Consider the following 20,645-nt stretch of genomic DNA (forward strand, 5'->3'; position numbering starts at 1 on the left):
AAGATTTCATGGCAAAAAAGTTGACGATTAGGAAGATTTTTTTACTTAAAGTTTAAGATGTTATATTTTAAATACTCCAAAATGTTTCTGTTGTAATTCTAGAAGATAACATGTCCTCATACTCACAGGTACTAACAAACTAGATGTGAAGGTGCTATCTTGAATTTCTAGAACTTGGAAATATAAGCCACATGACTGGTTTCATAACACATTAATAATTGCTTAAAACATGATAAATAACCAATTTTGAGTATTGCTATGCTAGAATTCAGTCTCACGTAATTCTGTGAGTGGATTTAGGATATATTTTATCCACTGCCAATGATAATTCTCATACTTTTCTCCATTTTCTTGAAGGATACTCAGTTGGAGCCGGTCATTTTCGGAGTCAGCATACTACTGAAGTAGTCGGAGGAGCCCCTCAGCATGAACAGATTGGTAAAGTAAGAATTCCATTTTTATATTTATTTCTTTGCAGGTTCAGGTAGATTGCATGAGAGAAGAAGATATTACAGGAGCAACTGCAAAAATTCTAAGGAATGAAAGCTAAAATTATGAGCAGTGTGCCGCGTTCAGTGAAACTGCTGAAAGTTGTATGGCTTCTACATAAAATTTAGCAGAAAATCTTTAAGGGAAACTAAGTCAAATGAGACTTTTGTTTCTCATGAGTAAATTGTTTTTGAGACGGAATTATCTCAAGATGTCCAGGGGATTATTTATTGGTTAACAAGTTTACAGCTGAAGGGAAATGGAGGCAGCTGCATGTTTTTTGGTAAGACTAGAAAGAATAAGACGTTATTTCTGGTTCTAGTTTTTGTTACATTGCCACGTGAACATTAGTCAGTAAATTTTTCTGAGCCTTACTTTGAAAAGTGAGGCAAACGACACTTTCTGTGCTCTCTCAGGGATAATAAAGTAGTTCCGAAGAAGGTAGTTTTGCAAGGAAGGCATATTAATATGAACGTGGTTCCCTAAAGCTTTTATTTCACTTTTGAAAGGATTTTTAAAATATATCTGGGGAATTAAAAGTTGTGAAATTGATGTTTTGTTTTCAGTCTAACTTTTTCTACTTCTTTTCCCAATTGCAGGCATACATATTCAGCATTGACGCAAAAGAACTAAATATCTTACATGAAATGAAAGGTAAAAAGGTAATATGTCTCCCGCTTTGGTATCCCTGAGGGCTTTCGGAGTAGCTCTGCTTTGTTCTCAATGACTGGGTGTGGTTTGCTTTGGGGCAGCTTGGCTCTTATTTTGGAGCTTCTGTCTGTGCCGTGGACCTCAACGCAGATGGCTTCTCAGACCTTCTCGTGGGAGCGCCCATGCAGAGCGTCATCAGAGAGGAGGGGAGAGTGTTCGTGTACATCAACTCTGGCTCGGTACGTCTGCTAACCCACAAACTAGAAGCCATTTCTGGGACTATGATCAAAACTGAAGCTTTTCTTATTCCAGAATTCTGAGACTATAGATTCTTAGGCTTATTTTACTGACAAAAGTAAGAATTCTGGTATCATACTGATGCTCTGAAAATGAGAGGAGCCCTGATGATGAATGGGCAGCTGTCCCATTTTGATATTTCAGAAGTATGAGATCAATTGTTCCAGAGTTTCTCTATTCACAGCTTGTACATGTTCACTCAGGCAGTTGAAGTTTCTTCCAGTTTTGTTATGATGTAAATCCAATTTGAAAGAATTACTTTTATCTCTCTCTCAAAATGTGGATTTCTTTTGGTTCTGTAGTGAATGTCCTTGTAGGATTTATAATTATAAAATATTACTAGAAGTAGAAGATAAAGTATGAAATCTTTTCAATTTTGTGATTTGAAAACAATTAGAAATGACTTTTTTTCTTTTCTTTTTTTTTTTATTTTGGTAAGGAAGGTTGGCCCCAAGCTAACATCTGTGCCAATCATCCTCTATTTTGTATGTGGGTCACCACCACAGCATGGCTTGATGAGTGGTGTAGGTCCGCACCCAGGATCCGAACCCTGGGCCACTGAAGCAGAGTGCACGAACTTAACCACTATGCTGTCGGGCTAGCCCAAGACATGTTTTAATAAAGTGTTAATTTATACAATCCACATAGAATATATTCTTGATAAAAACATTAAATTGACTTAGTTTATTCTGAAGCAGATATAGTAGCTGTAGAAATAGATAATTACTGTTTATGGTTGAGTTTTAAATTACGACAGATATTTTAGAGTAGAAACTGACCACTTGACAAGTCAACTTAAAGAGTTGTGCTGGCCTCATTTGCCAGCGTAGCTTCTTGACATTAAAACTAAACAAAGAATTGATACAGCCTTGATGGTGTCTTTTTGACTTGTTCCTTTGATTTAAGAGCAGGAAAGGGTTTGTGAGAAAATTGGTTCATTTCTTAAGGATTTAACAAAGTAACATCTATTTCAGGAAGGTATTTGTAATCTTATTTAATCAGTGGTTTGAGAGCATTTAATAAGTTCCTATATTAAGCATCAGACTAAACTCCTTACAATTTGAGAGGAAACACTCTAGTCTTGTAAAATTGAGAGATTCTCAAAGGTCTGAATATAGAGGAGGAAAGTTATTTATGCATGGGGATTTCCTAGACTGTGTTTAAATCTAAATTTAATAGTAAAGGCATATCATCTACAAATTGGTCATTAGTATCTCATTAGTAGTGATATTAGGCATTACTTTTTCTGCCGTAGACATTTCACGTTTCCCTGTCTGTAAGTAGTCTTCCTTATGCTAGCTACATCCTCATTCTGCGTACTTCTCTTGTCTTTCTCTTTACAACTAAACATTTTGAGAACAGTTTAAACAGCGTATAAACCTAAAATAAGGCAATCAAAGGTCTTTTTTTCCTTTGAAATCTTAAGTGATCCCAATGTGAAGAACAGTTAAAAGTGTCCTTTGCTTAAAGGGGAGGGAGGACCCCTACCCACTAGACTACTCTCTTCTTCTTCCCTCATTTCTACCTACCCTGAGGCACCACTGTTGAACACTGGAGTTAATTTCATAATTGGTTTCAGCTTTTAAAACCTCTGGCATAGATTATTCTTCCTTTGTTCCCTCCTAACTTCCTGTTTCTTAACTCTAAAACAGCACTAACCACTACCTCACGTTATATGATGTATTTGTTGGTTTGCTTTGCTATTGTCTGCTCTTCTGCTAGAGCGTAGAGGCCATGCGGAGATGATTTGACTGTCTTGTTTACTGTTCTCTTCTCAGGGCTTGAAAGAGTCCTGGATAAGTACAAGCTCAGTCATTGTTCCTGAATGAACTCAAGAAAGAGTGATACTTGAATGAATTTAGCTTCCACCTACTTCTACTAAAAAAGCTCTCAGGGGTCCCCAGCAACCTCTTGGTCACTGTTCTCTGTGACTGGAGAATACTTGAGGAAGAGTGATCACTACTTCTTGAAACTCTCTCCCTGGCACTTCAGTGCCATTGCGCTGTCTTGGGTCTGCACCTCCTCATCTTCCCGGAGCCTCTTCTCCCCTCTGCTCTTTAAATTAGGCATTTGACTGGGAGCCAAGCACTTTTATCCCCGATTCCTTTAACAAAATCATTCACTGCTTTTGGTGCCAGTGTTTGCATCTGTAGAGCTCATTCCCAAACTTAGTTCACTTAAAAAAATAAATAAAAACAACGTTCAATGAATATCTGAAATGTAATAAAAACTAAGAAAAGAGCTGACAATAATCTTAGTCCTGACTTCTAGGACCTCAGAATCTAGAAAAGACACAAACGTGAGAGTAAACAATTAAATACAACACGGTAAATAGCACATTATTAGTAGATACAAAGTGGAAGGAATTCATTTTGGGTCAAGAAAGTTTCACAGAGAAAGTAGTATTTGAGCAAGACAAGTACAGGAATTTTTAGTTGGAAACTAAAGGGTGAAGGGCACAAGGGGAAGAACGTGTGTGTGCTTAGGGAATGAGGAACAGACTTGGAGAAGAGGAAAGGATCTATGATGAGTAGTGCGTGGATTTTTCTTTTTTCTTTTTTTTAGCTAGAAGGGAATGACAGAGTTTGGAAAGCGGTCTGGTAGCTGTAATTGCAGAAACTTGTTACCGCAACGTTGTTGAATGGCTTGTTGTAATAACTCATCTTCCAACTTTAGAGAGGGCAGTTGCCTAATTCATGCCCCACTGCTGCTGGAATAAGGTTCCAAAGGCCAGCTTCAGTCGTGTCACCCCTCAACATCGGTGGCTCTCTATTGTTCTCCAAATTGAGAATAAACTTCCCTGGGCATACAAAATCCCACACCCTAAGACACCAATCTCATTTTTTTGGTCTCATCCATTACACATACCATTCATTATAGCCAAGTTCTTTTGAATTTCTTTTTGCTAATAGTGTTCTCTGTACTTCAAAGTGATACCCATCCATCAGTAACCACCTTGAATACAACCTCCTTTATGAAACCTCTCCTGGCTCACACAATTAGATATGCTCTCCTTGCTTCGTGATATTGCAAAGCAGCCTGTACTTCTAAGTCGTTTACAGCGTGTGCTAAGCCTTCCCCGTAAATGTGGGCTTCCTCAGAAAAGGCAGTGCGTCTTATACACACGCTGCCTTGCCCCTCTACTCGGTCCCTCTTTGCACAGTGCATTGCTTCTAGTAGGAACTTGATAAATACTTGCTAAATTGAATTATCAAAGTGATTTATTGGATTTTCAAACCTAGGGATCATGAGTTTGACAATTTTTATGTCCTCTGAGCTCTAATCATACTATTATATGTGTTGACATACTTGATAAATATTTATTGAATTGAACTGAAATGTGTGTACTAAGCTCAGTCTGTAGTTTGTCCAACTTGTTTGAAGCATTAGAAAAAATCCATATCCAATTACAACAGTAAATCATGTGTAAAGTTTTCAGGGAGAGTTATAATGACACCCTTTCTTCTCCTTTCTATCTAGGGAGCGGTAATGAATGAAATGGAAACAGAGCTCACTGGAAGCGACAAATATGCTGCAAGATTTGGAGAATCTATAGTTAATCTTGGCGACATTGATAATGATGGCTTTGAAGGTAATTAAAAGTATCTCACATGGTACTTGATTTCCACTCTTAAAGCAGTACAAGGAAAAGAATATGATTGGAATTTTATGTTGTTTGTTGGAACCAGATGGTAAACTGTTGTTTCCTTTTTTATGTTACACTTAACTTTTCCTCAGCTGCCAGCTATTGCTTCTCACCATTGTTAATAAAGCGTGATATTCAAAACACCCTATTTCATTGATTTTCCGGCACCATTGATTATAAGTTGCATCATTATTTTATGTGCCTCTAAAAACATGGTGCCTATTGAACTGTGACCCACCATTTTTCTATTCTAAGAAATATTCTGATTTCAGAAATGTGAAAATGTAAAAAAAAAGAAAAATGTGTATCGTAGACTCATTAGTCCACACTGTTTGACTATCAGTGCAGTAAAGACGTTGACAGAACCCGACAGAGGCTGGCTGCAGAGCTGTCCCCTGCTGTGCCAGGCATTCCTTGTTCAGCCGCTGCATTCTGAGAGGGGTTGGGGGGTCCCAGGAGAGAGTCCTGAGCAGTAGTGAGGGGGCAACTGGCAGACTCAGGGACAGTGACTATTTACCAACTGATATGGAAGCATTTCAGGAATGGAATAGATGGCAACTATTCCACTGATATCAGCCCTGTTATTGAAGTACCTGTTTCCATCAGCCTTCCCTCTTAAAATTGGCCTTTTTCAGTCTAGCTCTGAGTGGTAACTAAGTCTGTTAAAACTGTGCATAAAATGATGAATGAGGGGGCCTGCCCGGTGGTGCAGCGGTTAAGTTAGCACGTTTCGCTTCTGCAGCCCGGGGTTCGCTGGTTCGGATCATGGGTGCGGATATGGCACCACTTGGCATGCCATGCTGTGCTGGCATCCCACATATAAAGTAGAGGAAGATGAGCAGGGATGGTAGCTCAGGGCCAGTCTTCCTCAGCAAAAAGAGGAGGATTGGCAACAGTTAGCTCAGGGCTAATCTTCCTCAAAAAAAAAAAAATGATGAATGAGTTTGAAAGGAGAGAGTGTAATTACTAGAGTTCAGCAAAAAAGTGTTTGTTAATTATTTTCAGGGCTCAGAACTGTGTTTTCTGATGTGGTCATTGGCAATTGGCATATGGCAATATTAGGCCAAAACTTACTTGGATGCTGCAAATAAGTGAGGGAGTATTGTAAATTCTCACTTCCTTAATTTCATCTTATTCCTAACTGCTTCATTCTACTTTAAATGTATGAAATGTTATTCTACATGAAGGATGTTAATCAGTTATTAAATATATGCCTCTAGTGAACCCTATTAAATGTAAGAGAATAGAATTTGTATACAAATATTACCTTTTCTGGGTTGTTGCGTTTTTTTTACTGTTTTAAAAGAAAAAGGAGGTAAAAGATATATGTAGATATTTTTATGGTTATGATTAAACATAACATTTTCGTTAAAATATCTATGAGATTTTATTACGATGGATGTTACATTTCGTAAGTAGTCAGCAATTCTGTGATATTTACTGAGCACTGATTTTGTGTCAGTTGTACTATGCCAGATATACAGTGTGTGCCATAATGTAAATGAACGATAAGGTGGCACCCCTTTTTAAGTTTTACATTCACATGGATATAAGATTGAGACACGAAAAAATAAACCTCATTTAAATGGTGAATTTAAGGATCTTACCTAACAAGTATCTATGGGTAAAACGATGTTTATGCACCTTGATATTTCATATATATATTACATGAGATAAAATTCTTTCTTTTAAAAACATCATTTAGTAAAACACTTATTTTGTTTACATACAATTTCTTCTGCGTCCTGTTTTAAATGACATATTTGGGGAAGACTATTCACTATTTTGAACGTACTCAAATGTATGTGTGTATGTGCACATGAGAAATGATTTTTGTGGCATCAAAGTGTCAATGACAAACCTGAATTATTCTTTTGATCAGATTGAGTTGTAAAAATGTCTTGAACACCAGGCACATTCTCTTATCAGAGTCACTCCAGTACTTGGGAAAATCCCAGGCAATTTTCCAGCGTTGTGAAAGACAGACAGGAAGTATTCTGCCTGTGAGACGTAGGAAGAGGAATTTAGAGGGGACCCGTAGGACACAGCGCAAAGTTTCAGAGTGTGTATAAGAACCTGGTTTCACACAGCACTCGGTGTCTTGGAGTCCTCAGTACCCAATTCGTAAGGGTACTTCTTTATGTTTGGAAGATTGTTATTCAAGTGATGATTTTCAATATTTCAGCATATTTTTGTGCTATTTATAATTTCATTTATAAATTACAATATATTTACTTTTAGTGGCCACCTTAATGTTTATTCACTTCAGTTCATGTTTATAATAACATGTATCTTTTTCTACTTTGTCTAGTTTTAATTTTTTCTTTTTCCCAGCTTTATTGAGATGTAATTGACATATAACATTGAATCAGTTTAAAGTATACAACATAATGATTTGGTATATGCATATATAGTGAAATGATCACCACACTAAGTCTACTTAACATCTATCACGTCACATAGTTACAAATTTTTATTCCTTATAATGAGAACTTTTAAGATATACTCTCTTAGCAACTTTCAAATATACAATACAGTGTTGTTAACGATAGTCACTATGTTGTACATTAAATCCCCAGGACTTATTTATCTTATAACTGGGAGTTTGTGTCTTTTGACCCCCTTCATCCAATTCCCCCACTCCCTACCCCCGTGCCTCTGGCAACCACCAACCTGATCTCTGTTTCTATGTCTTTGGTTGTTTTTAGATTCCACATATAAGTGAGACCATACGGTATTTGTCTTCCTGTGTCTAACTTACTTCACTTAGCGTAATGCCCTCCAGGTCCATCCACGTTGTCACAAATGGCAGGATTTCCGTTGTTTTGACTGAATAGCATTTCTGTTTTGCCCATGAGTAGGCATTTTCCACATTTTAGATGTTAGCAAGACCATGCTGGTTTGGAAGCAGGCTCAGCGTGTTCTTGTTCTTCACTGAGCTCTCTAATTCCGTCCTACCTTATCTGCCTGCCTGCCCACAGCAGGGCATCTACGTTTTATTTTTCATTACGTGTTTCCCTATCCCTTTTCTCATCTTCTATCTTTGTTTATTTTTCTGGGATAGATGAAGTTACTTCGTGTTCATTGCAGGGTGTGTGGGATTGTATAGAAAGCGATGAAAACCCCATTTGTTTTTTTCCTTCCACCTCCAGTCTTAGATACAAATTTGACTTAATGTCCTTTTACTATGCACAATTTTGTGGTGGTTTGCATAATAGACCTCAGTTATTTTGGCATTCATCACGTTTTTTTTAATCATTCTTCAAAAGGAAAAAATCAGATTATATTTCTTGTGTCCTTAGAAAAACAAAGTAAGCCATTTTCTAAGAAGATAACCAATCAATTTGGCAAGAGTCCAGTGTAAAAATCTCATCAAAAGTATGAGAAAGTCACAGAATAGGTAGCTAATAAACAGGCAGACATACTTGACTGATGTGACCAGACAGACAGACAGATAGCATTTTGGATTTCATCCATAAAATAGATTTGGCAAGACCACTTATTTTTGGTTTAGGTTTTTCACCTTGAACCTCGTCATCTGACTTTCAGACTGTACGTTTGACTCCATTTTGAGTAGAACCATAATAAAGTTCTACAATTGTAAATCATGCTTATTATTTTGTGTGCCCCTAAAATAAATGATGATCATTATCAAATCATTAATTGAACACTTCTTTGACTCGGAAGGAGAAAAGGTGCGAGGCCAGAAAACATTGGCATGAGCTCTCTAGTTAGTGATCTGATAGAGCGTGGTGATGGAGAGCACGGGCTCTGGAGCCAGCCTGCAGGGTTAAAGGCCAGTTCCACCACATCCTGGCTCTGTGACCTGGAGCAACTTACACCTTGTGCCTCAGTTTCCTCATCTGTAAAACGTGAGGATCAAAAAGTATTTATTTGATAGGATTCTTGTGAGAGTTACATGTGTAAAGCCCCTAGCACAGTGCCTGCAGTGTGAATATTATTTAAGGGTTAGTCGATATTAAGATTACAATGATTATACTAATGATAATTGTTATGATTTATACTAACAGAATGAAATAAAATGTTCCGATGAAAGTAAAAACAGTTGTCGGATATGTCAGTATGTGTTCTGTATGTTGTGTCCCAAATTGAGTTGCATAGGTGTGGAAAAACATTTATTATTTATTAATAAGTATTTTCCTCATTTCTATAATGGTAGCTAGAACTTGAGTAGGTTATAAAATAGATCCAAGTGTAGGGCCGGCCGGGTGGCACAGTGGTTAAGTTCGCATGTTCCGCTTCTTGGCGGCCCGGGGTTTGCTGGTTCGAATCCTGGGTGTGGACAGGGCACCGCTTGGCACATCATGCTGTGGTAGGCGTCCCACGTATAAAGTAGAGGAAGATGGGTACGATGTTAGCTCAGGGCCAGGCTTCCTCAGCAAAAAAGAGGAGGACTGGCAGTAGTTAGCTCAGGGCTAATCTTTCTCAAAAAAAAGCCAAAAAAACAAAAAATAGATCCAAGTGTAATCCTAGGAAGTAGGAGTTTGGATCCATGTATAAGATAGCCAAAGACTGAATATACCCATATGACCTCTGCTCGGAATTAAATTGATCTGGGCCTTTTTAATATTTCAGCTGAAAAGACTCATCTATATATTTTTAAGACATTTGCCTTAATATAGATTACTAATGCTAACTGACACTGCAAGAATTTCTGTATATCAACAACTTCGTAACCTCGACTTAGCTCTTCCTATATTATCATCATGAATCAAGGTACAGAATTCTAGTTACTAAGGAGTAGCCACAATGGTTGAAGTATAAATCTAGCCCTGATTAATGAAATTGCTGACTGATCTTGTTTCACAGTGGCTGCAGGATGCTTCTTCTCTCTTCCTCTTCCCTTCTCTCTCTCTCTCTCTCTTCCTTCCCGCGGTGTGTTTGTGCATATTTAATCTGCACATATATGGTTCCAGCTATTCCAGATTCATTGTCATCTGCATGAGTGCCGTGCTGCCTCTTGCTCCCTGCTATTGCACAGGCTCTTTCCTCTGTCTAAACTGCCTTTTCCCTTCCCCAGGTGAAGACCTAGCTAAGACCTGTCAATACTTTAATCTCAGCTTGGGCATCATCTTCTCTGAGAAGTCTTCCCTAATTTCCACCACCTTCTCCTTGCATACTCTGTTATTATTCTGTTTTTGCTTGCTGTTTTTCCCCATAGACTGTCAATTCCTTTTGCGTACTGCCCTGTATTGCTAGCTCCTGGCAAATGCCTGGAATACAGTAGCTGCTCAATAGTTGTCCACTGAATGAATAAGTGAATAGGTGTATTTGTACATGAAAATTTAAAATAATTTGCACAAGTCAAAAGAGGCTAGCCTTAGTATGTCTAAACACAATGAGTATAAGGTGTGTCTACCGTTTCATTATAGACGCATATAGAAAGGCTTTTGCATTTTTAAAATTGGATTGCATTTGGCATAGAGTTATATGTCAAAGATGTATTTATTCCCACTGAAATAGCAGTCAAAAGTTACCATTGTAGTTGTTCAAAAGGTTTTAGGTCTGATAAACAGTACTAAGTAATGAATACTGTGAAAGCAAACTTTCTGTATTTTAGGTTTCTATTAAAGTTATAAGAAAACATTGCCTATAAAGAAATATATGAATATAATCAAATAAACACAATACTTGGTAAAAATAATGCTCTTGCAACTGTAGAATATTATTTTGCTCCTGTGTGCTATGTATTTGTAGCACATAAGCAACCATGTCATTCTTAGTTTCTATTTCCTCTTGCTTTTCTTATGTGAGTTGATCAAGTCTTTTTTCTCCACCTGGTGTCATAATCTGAGGCAAATCTCAAAGTCATAAAGGTGATGCAGTCATTATTTTACAGAATAAATCAATTTTCTGAAACCGTATGTGTGTGTGTAGATACAGATATCCTCAGCAAATTCCTTAATCATTTTCCTTGGAACAGGAATTAATTTAGAAGTCATTTTGCAAATAAAATAAAGCCTAGAGCTCAAAATAAGGATTCTTGTGGTTATAATATTCATAGATGATAATAACTTATTACGTGCTATATACTACTGTACGTACTTTACATGAGTTATGTCCTTCTCTGCTGAGGGTCGGTTATCTGATAATCCTGTGCTGTAGATGAGGGAACTGAACACAGAGAGGTTAAGAAATGGGCCCCGTGTAGCACAGCTGGGCACAAGGGCAGTACTACGGTCAGGCCCCATCTGTCTGGCTGTAGAGACCATGCCCTTAGCCATTCTGTTAGACTGCCTGTAAGACCAGTTCACTCTGTGACTTCCACACGCAAATTGTTCTGTACAATTCTGTACATCATGATCATAGTATTTTGTAATATTTTTTATGTCTAGTGAGAAAACTGTTAGTGTTTTGATAAGGAGTTTTCTTATATTATGTGATATGAATTAAGGAGCATGAAGGTTAGTTTTCAGAGTTGCATTCTTTGTAGCAAGGATTTGTTTTTCTGCCTTTTAAATTCGTGCATAGATATTGCTATTGGAGCTCCACAAGAAGATGACCTGCGTGGTGCTATTTACATTTACAACGGCCGAGCAGAGGGGATCTCATCGGCCTTCTCACAGGTAGGGCGCGACTGGATTTTCAAAAGGCGCACTGGTAATGAAAGCTTCCAGAAAACTTCCCATGTTCATGTTGACCTATTTTTCTTAATTTGCTCTTTCAAACACTCACTTCTCTATTTCACCACTTTCTTATAATAATAGTAGATGGTCTCATTTTTAAGGTCATTAACAACTCTTTGAAACCATTTTTTTCATAAATAAGAGTTCTGTTTCACTTCCTTTTAAGTTTGTCTTTAACCTATTAGAGATTTCTCTCTGCATTTCATGAATTTATGTTCTGAGGTAATATCCACACTATTCCAAATAAGCGCATTTGGATTTGATTAACTGTCGTGCTTTGTGGCTAGAGCCCTGTATTTCATGGAGATTGCACAGTGACAGAAACACTCATGGTACTCTGTGTTCCTCCAGTGCAGAGTAAAAAGATGATCGTGCTTAAAGTTCCCTGATCTAACTCTCACTTCACTTTATCTTCTGAAAGATCAGGGCATTTCAGTGCCTAGAAAAAAACTACATACACATGCAGGAAAGAAAAGTTTTCTCAAAGTTACTTTCATGGAAACATTAGCTAAAACTGTTATTTTTGATTAGGTAAAAATAGGCAAATGGTTTTCTATATTTAACATGAAAGATTTATACTTGTCTAGTAAGAAATACTGATTTTCTCAGTATGGATAACAGCCTGGTACTCATAAATCAGTATCTGGACTTGAAATTGGGCACATGGAATCGGGAGCACATGTCTAACTTGACTTGTCCTTCTCAAATGCTGGGAAGCCATCTGGCTGAGTAAAGTGGCTTTCATCTTAAACCTGAGTAGTAGGCTCCACTAAGTGATTATAGATGTTTTCTTTCACACATTGCTTGTTTGGTTTTTCATTTTGGTCAGGGAAATAAATACAGAGCCTGAAAGGAGCCTGGGGAGGGGGAGTCAGGACTGTTTTAAAAGATCTTTACTACGTAGTTTTCCCTTTGCTCACAAAGTAAAGAAAGTAATTCTTTTTCTTGTCACAAATTAGATGTCAGCTGACCATGTCAAACTAGAAACTTTTGTTTCTGTTGTTAGACACAAGAATTTGACTTAACTCCAGTGCATTTTGTTAATAAATGTGCCAGGGCATGGGAAGGCTCAATATTAACTAAATCATTGCTTCTCCGGGATATCAGGTGTTCAAAACTGCTTCCCACTCAACTTATCTATTTTTCAGAGAATCGAAGGACTTCAAATCAGCAAGTCATTAAGTATGTTTGGACAGTCCATATCTGGACAAATTGATGCAGACAATAATGGCTATGTAGGTGAGTATAAAATTTACTGTATTCCATAAACTGGAATAAGCTCTATTGTGAATGCTGATTTATTGTGAAGTACATTAAACTGGTATGGAAGAGTTCTAATGTACTGATTATTTTTTCCTTCATTTTTTTAAAGCTGTTTAGAACTCAAGGATTGGTCAGAAATAATTAAGTGATTCCTGAGCTTTACACTGTTAGTTACTTAAAGTTTTATTCCTCGTTCTTGAAAAAATGAAAAGCGCCCATGAAAATAAATCAAACATATAATGATGAAAAAAGACACTTTTTTTTGTAATTTGAAAGGAGATTTCTGGGTGAATATTTTTAGTCTAAAAATTGAATTTTGTTTTAATAAGCCTATCTTTAGAGTATCATGAGTTTATATGATAAAGTTTATGTTATTATGTCATTGTAAATGAGTAGATTCAGACAAATGTGGAGTGAATCTTAAGACGTAAGTATATCTTTTCTAATTTTCTGTAAATAGTGTTTTGACATAGTCAAAAGGTGATATGTAGCTAAGGATATAGGGCTGATAAGTAATTTTCTTTGACTAATGATGATCATTAATCTGTGTTGTTTTCTTATCCTCCAGATGTAGCAGTTGGTGCTTTTCGGTCTGATTCTGCTGTGGTGCTAAGGTAAGGTTGATACATTTCACTGCTTAATGACAATTGGGCTTAATTGTAAATGATGGGAGGCAATTTTTAAAATCAGCAATGGTGGTAACCTCATAACACTCTTTTTGGTATTCTGAAATTTGATTATTGAACTTTAGGATACTTTTCCCACGTTACATAGATATAATTAAACAAATCATCAAAGTCAATATTTTTAGAAACTTAAATGAAAATTTCTCTTGATTCCTGTATGGAAGTGTAATGGAGTATATATGCACATCCCTTTAGTAAAGCAGTTTTTTGAAATTACTTGATCAATGGAAACTGACAAAACGAATGCAATTGCCTTCTTAAGGAAAAATAATTATGTAATTAATATTGCTAATTTCATTTTCTCCTTAGGACAAGACCTGTAGTGATTGTTGAAGCTTCTTTAAACCATCCTGAGTCAGTTAATAGAACGAATTTTGACTGTATTGAAAATGGATTGCCTTCTGTGTGCATGGATCTGAAACTCTGTTTCTCATACAAGGGCAAAGAGGTTCCAGGTTATATTGGTAAGGGTGCCCTTACAGAATTAATTCCTGATAGAATGTGCACTTCACTCGTCAACCTCATGATCATCTTTAGAGCCCTCACTGTTTCACCATAGAGGGCTTCTCTAGGATAAGAGAGAGTAGCCACGTGGTAATGCCTTCTTCCTCATCTTTCAGGTTCTTGCTTTGTTCTAACCAATGAGTGGGGCACATTAAGGCTGTGGTTGTTCAGAGGTTATAACAAGAAGCCAAGAGAGAATATCACTTGTTATATTATTTAAGGTGAATGAACTGGACATACTCTGTAAGATCTCTTTAGAATAGAAAAAACATCACCACAGCTCTTCTTCCGTTTTACTGGGCTCCTTAAAGCCTGGAGCCAGCTTAAGGTGGAAGGCCTGAAAGGGAGAAGATTCTTTTCTTCGTGTTCTATTCTGTTTGAGTAATTGAAGAAGCTTATCTGGAGTCTAGACCCTGATTCTAATTCCCTAAATAACATACATCTCTTAAGGATTTACTATGACTGTCAGCTCCTGAGAGCCAAGCCTGTTTCCCCATGCACAGGGAACTCTCAATTATCTGCTCTGGAGAAAATAGCATTGATGTGGCTCATCCAAATTGTGGTTAATCCCAAATCACATATATGTGACTTCATAAGTATTACGTTTTTTTCCAGCAGGTTAATGTTCCTAATTATGTTATATTTAAGCTAATAGAATAACTACTAATGAAACTAGCCCATGGTAGGAGAGAAGCATACCTGAGTTTATTATTTGGACATTACTAATTCACGAAGTTCATGAGCCCCGTAAGACCTGTTAAGAGTTGATTGTACTCATGAGCCTGCAGGTTGTCATCATCTAAACCTTGTGAAGGACAGCAAATACTTACTGAACCCAACTATGGATATGTAACAGAGGTCTCAGTCTGAATGAGCCTGTAATGAGAAGTACAGAATGAGCCTGGTGTCTCTACTTTAGATCAGACTAGTTTTTAATAGTGCTCGCAAAAGTCCTTTGTTAAAGATGCAGTGATAGGACAGCGGGCAAAACCTTCCTCTGGTTACTGATTGGAGAAGTGGTAGTTGGAGAGCGTGACCTCAGTAACACAGACAAGCTGATGGATTATCTGAAAGATACACATCAAATAGGACCGTTTCCCTTTATGTAAAATCTGTGCTGATTATACTATCAATTCCATTGTGACCAGATACTTTTAAAAATGGTTGAAAACAAATATGTGAAACATAAATAATCATAGCATTGTTAGAAAAACATGCTTTATAGTTGTTATAAAATGACTCCTTGAGAGAAATAATTCACATGGTAAGCGTATTTAATAAAATCAGGACATTTTGCCTCTTACTGTGAGTGGATTTTTATTCACCCCTTTTTCATTTACTTTTTGTCTGAACTCAGGGTGATGAACTTATAGACGGTTATTTCAACTGCAGCTCCATCTCTGAGGCATTGAATTTCACTTATTGTAATTTTGAAGTCAATTGATGTGGATTTTATTTTCTAAATAAAAGAAAGGTTGAAAGATTTATTTGAAATTTGTAGGAGTAATATAAGTTTTATACTTATGTTTCCTTGAAATAAATAGAAAAAAATCCTTCCAGAAGAGTGAGTTACTCCTAAAATGTAAATGAACACTTGAAGAGTTATATAAATTCTTTAAAATATCATTCTGAATTATTGCTCCTGTATTAATGAATGACATCTCAGAAGACTATTAGATGTAGCTTGTTTTGCAAAACACCCTTTTATTATTTTTAATTTTTTATTGAAGTATAATTGACATACAGCACTATATAAGTTTTAGGTGTACAACACAATGATTTGATATTTGTATATATTGTGAGATGATAATTGTAATAAATCTAGTTACCATCTGTCACCACATATAGTTCCAAAAATTTTTTTTATTCTGATAACTTTTCAGATTTACTCTTTTAGAAACTTTTAGATATGCGATACAGTATTGTTAACCATAACCATGCTGTACATTTCATCCCCAGGATTTCTTTGTATTATAACTGGAAGTTTGTACCCTTAGACCCCACTTCACCCATTTTGCCCACCCCTACCGCCTGCCTCTGGCAACCACCAATTTGACAAAGAACTCTTTTAGATTCAAGAAATAGCTCTTACTTTCTTGGCAAGATCTGGCTTGGAGTTTTTTTTGTTGCTTGTAAATTTTCCTTATTTTTTTGCTTATTGAAGACCTTCTTCAGCAGATGATTATTTACTATGTCAGATCTGAAATAAATTTTTACCAAACTGCCAGAATATTTATTGAGAGAATGTCTATCTATATTTGTTTACTTTTGTGCAAATTGAAACTAGAAGGTCAAACTAGAAGCCAATGAAAACATGGAGGGGAAATAATCAGGGCCTAGGGCTGGAAAGGAGATGTCTGTGAGTCAACTGTTTACATAGGTTTGACTTTTGAACTGCATGTTCACTTTTAATAAAAAATCCAAAGAGGGGACGTCCCCATGGCCGAGTGGTTAAGTTCTCGCACTCCGCTTTGGTCAGGTCACATTTAGGTGGCCTCCCACATGCCACAACTAGAGTGACCTACAACTTAAAAAATATATACAACTATGTACTGGGGGGATTTGGGAAAGAAAAAGGCAGGAAAAAAAGATTGGCAACAGTTGTTAGCTCAGGTGCCAAGCTTAAAAAGAAAAAAAAACCCAAAGAAAAATGGCAAGCCTTCAAATTGGAAACAAATGGAAATAAAAGAATCTAACCATATATGAAATTAGTTATGTAACCACACAAGATAGAACTATTCTAAGTGACGCTGAGCACAGTACTCTGCTTGTACTTTCTTAGTGGAATGTTCTAGAGACAAAAAGGGCTCAAAGAAATCTGAAGCTTTACTCAGGACTTTTATTATTAGTAACACTTTTGGCATTGTAGTTTTGAAAGGTTTATATATAGGAGGATTAAGCAAATAACTAAAGATGTTAATATTAGAAATAGAAACCAAGAGAAAAGTTGATAAATCTTTTTTTAATTTATAAAAAATTTTTGAAATTTGTATCAAGTGTTTGCCTCTTCCATATTTCAGGTTAGTTTTTGCAAGCTATTTAATGAAGAGAGGTTAAGACATTTCCAGTATTCTACGTAACTTTGACCATTATCACTTCAAAAATAACGAAGTAAATGCCTTTAGATAACTACTTATATTAAGTGCAATTCTCTCTATATTTTTGCAGTTTTGTTTTATAACATGAGTCTGGATGTGAACCGAAAGGCGGAGTCTCCATCGAGATTTTACTTTTCTTCAAATGGAACCTCTGATGTGATTACAGGAAGCATGAAAGTATCAAGCAGAGCGGCTAACTGCAGAACCCATCAAGCATTTATGCGGGTAATGTCAACTAGTTTTTATTAACGGATATGTGAACTTCAGTATTATCAGTACAGTAAAAATTTTATTGCATTGGTATCTTTTTATAAAATGTAGTTAAAGCAGATGTTGTCCCCTCCTGAACTAGCTGACCTGTTGTTCCAGAGTCACAACGTTAGACAGTCTTGTGACCTGGATAATTCAATGTCTACTCTTTGCATCTTCTTTTTTTCATATTTTACTGCATCACTATTTTTACAGATTTGCCTTTTTTTCCCCCTGCAATTGCTATTTTCCTATCCCTGTTAATACAGTTGCCTAGAAATGTACATATTGAGTAGCTCTGCTGAGCCTCAGATCCATTCCTCAGTAGGATTTTTTGGGGGGTGAGTGGGAGGTGGGGAAGTTGGTTTATTTTTCATGCGACTCTAATGAAGCTGAATCCAACATGACTGCTTTTGGATTATGTCCTTGTCTCCACGCCAGCATTGTCGGTGATGTCAGTGGGAACTCGCACAGTTGTAGCGTGGTGGGGATCCTCTGTGGGCCAGGACCATGGCTCTCATGCTGGTTTGGGTTATGTGCTGCCAAAGCACAGCTGATTTCATGTTTCTTATTAAAACACTCATTCCCAAACTGATCATCATATTCCTTGCGTTGGTCAAGTTTTATCATATGAAGCAGTGCCAGGTCTTTTTCATTAGGGAATGATGTTCTTCATCAGAAAATCTATTGTCGCAAAAAAGCCAAACTATTCCCAGAAGTCCTTTCTGGGATTTCTAATAGTAGCTTCAGCTTAGAACTTAATTTTCCCTTAGATACTTATCCAAGCAAATGCGAACCAGCATCAGGACTCCAATGCACTGTTAAATACTAAGACATAGAATCTCTGTGCTATTTCTTCATTTCCCTTAACAATTTTTACCGTCATACTAGAATAAAGCTATTAGATAGTTGAAAACCAAAAGTATAGGATGATATTAATGTAACCATCATTTACATGGCAGAGATTAAAGAGGTTCTTTTTTTTTTTCGATCCTACATCGTTATGATTTTACTTAGGTTAATCAATTTTGGACTAACATTGAGACCATTTTAAAGACAATAAAAGGGCTGACATTAGACATTCACAAACATATTGTGTTGAATTTGTAAAATGGCAGCAACTTGATCTAATTTATTTAGTTCTGTTTCTTGGCGTTGTTCCTATGACTATGGCTTCATCAAAATTGTACACTTTCTCTGGGATGAATCTGGAGTAGAAATGATAGTAGCAGAGGTTTCTGTGTTTGTCGCACACATACTTGTAATGTTACCGTGGTGTCAGTGGCAGCAGGTTACAGCCATTGACTTTAGGCCTATTGTCAATGCCAAACAAAAGCACTAAGCTCCGGGGTTGGTACGCGGTAGGGACTTTCTAAAAAAGTCATTGTTTCTTCCAATATTTTCTTTTCCTCTCCTGAATTACCTTGCTTTTGTTTGGGACGTTTCAAAACTTATATACAGAAAGGCAAAAGGCGATTCCAACCTTCTTTCGCAACAAACCCAATGTGGATGAGAGAACCACAGAAGCAGCTGCCCCAACCTTGAGTGCCGCTCAGGAGCTCCAGCTGTTCTTTGGGAAAGTGTGGGAATATAGAGAGTGCATTTTCCACCCCTACCAGCATGGTACCTGAGGCATTCAGAAACGTATTAACACTGAAATGCTTCTGCAGTCTGGAAGAATAGAACAGCAACCTGAATTCTAGTGTCTTCCTAATAACAGAGGATAAGAAGATGGACTGTGGTCAGGATGCCTGGAGTTTTCCTTTGTTCTGTATAACGTATCCAGTATCAAGAGTGTTAATATACATACGCATTCTACCTCAGCACCCCTTACAATGAAATGAGGTGACACTTCTCAATTATGTACTTAGGCCTGCAGCCCCCACCGCTCAGGGGGCTCCCTGCCTGCCAGTTAAGCATACTTTCCTTGTATAGTTCTTCCTGTTGGCCATACCAGTTAGGCTCAACTTATCCATCCACTCAATTAATTCAATAGGTGTTTATTGTGTCAGATTCTGCTTGAGGCACTTGTGTAGATCAGTGCATGAAATATAAAATGATTACTACCCTCATGGAGCTTAGAGTCTAGTGGGGTGAGACAAACAACAGCATGAGAAAACTGTAAATTTTATAGTATTTTAGAAGAAGTTAGTGATGGAAAAAGGAAAATGAGGGCAGGATACGGGAATTTGGGGAGTGCTGAGGAAGGAGTGAAGAGTGCAATTTTAAATAGGGTGGTCAGAGCTGGCCTCATTCAGAAGGTGATATGTAAGCAAAGACTTGAAAGATGTGAGCAAGTTACCTGTGTAGGTGTCTAGGATAGTGGTTCTCAACTTTAGCATTCAACAGCATCGCCTGGAGGGCTTGTTAAAACACAGATTACTGGGCCCCACCTAGAGTTTCTGATTCAGTAGATCTTCAGTGAGTCCTGAGAATTTGCATTCCTACAAAGTTCCCAGGTGATGCTGATGCTTTGGAATCATACTTTGAGAATCTCTGATCTAGGAGAAAAATATAAAAAGAAGAGCTAAGTAAAAATGCCTCAAGACAAGAATGTGCCTGGTGTTTTAGGAACAGTGGGGAGGCAAGGATGGCTGGAAAAGTGAACTGGGGGAAAAAGTGTCAGGTCATATAGGACCTGTGACTTTTTCTCTCAGTGAAATGAGAATCTCTTGTAGAGTTTTGAGCAGAGAAGTGACATGACCTGAGTTAGTAATGAAAAGGAATACTCTAGCTGCTTTGTTGAAACTGGACAGTACAGGACCAAGGGTTGACACAGGGAGAAGAAAATACTGCAATAACCCAAGTGAGAGATGATGGCTCCAGTGAAGGTGGTGGAAGTGGATATGGTGAGAAATAGTTGAAGACAGACCCCACACAATTTGCTGACGGATTGGAGGTCTGGCATTGGAGAAGGAGAGGCTCTAAGATGACTCCAATGTCTTTAGCCCGAGCAACTAGAAGAATGTAGTTTTATCAATCAAGACAGAATATACAAGGGAAACAACTCCTGCATCGAAAATTCTGGAGTTCAGTTGTGGACCTGCTGAGCTGGAGAGACCTGTTTTACTTTCAAGTGTAAATATCAATTAAGCGTTTATAGATACTCATCTGG

General features: G+C 37.2%; 1 protein-coding gene across 3 annotated transcripts in view; it reads left to right on the top strand.

Moving 5' to 3' along the window:
• The window catches only part of ITGA4 (integrin subunit alpha 4), a 77,335-nt gene that overhangs the window by 22,267 nt on the left and 34,423 nt on the right, over nucleotides 1-20,645 (top strand). For 2 of the 3 annotated variants that reach the window (XM_070581633.1, XM_070581634.1), the window contains 9 exons: nucleotides 358-443; nucleotides 1,089-1,151; nucleotides 1,242-1,379; nucleotides 4,918-5,029; nucleotides 11,576-11,670; nucleotides 12,879-12,969; nucleotides 13,562-13,607; nucleotides 13,989-14,143; nucleotides 17,352-17,506. In XM_070581633.1, coding sequence (XP_070437734.1) covers nucleotides 358-443; nucleotides 1,089-1,151; nucleotides 1,242-1,379; nucleotides 4,918-5,029; nucleotides 11,576-11,670; nucleotides 12,879-12,969; nucleotides 13,562-13,607; nucleotides 13,989-14,143; nucleotides 17,352-17,506 — 941 coding nt within the window. The remainder of the gene's footprint in view (nucleotides 1-357; nucleotides 444-1,088; nucleotides 1,152-1,241; nucleotides 1,380-4,917; nucleotides 5,030-11,575; nucleotides 11,671-12,878; nucleotides 12,970-13,561; nucleotides 13,608-13,988; nucleotides 14,144-17,351; nucleotides 17,507-20,645) is intronic. The other variant, XR_011528823.1, reaches the window with a different exon arrangement.

This window comes from Equus przewalskii, chromosome 17, assembly GCF_037783145.1.
Source record: "Equus przewalskii isolate Varuska chromosome 17, EquPr2, whole genome shotgun sequence".
In the NCBI taxonomy this organism is placed as follows: domain Eukaryota; kingdom Metazoa; phylum Chordata; class Mammalia; order Perissodactyla; family Equidae; genus Equus; species Equus przewalskii.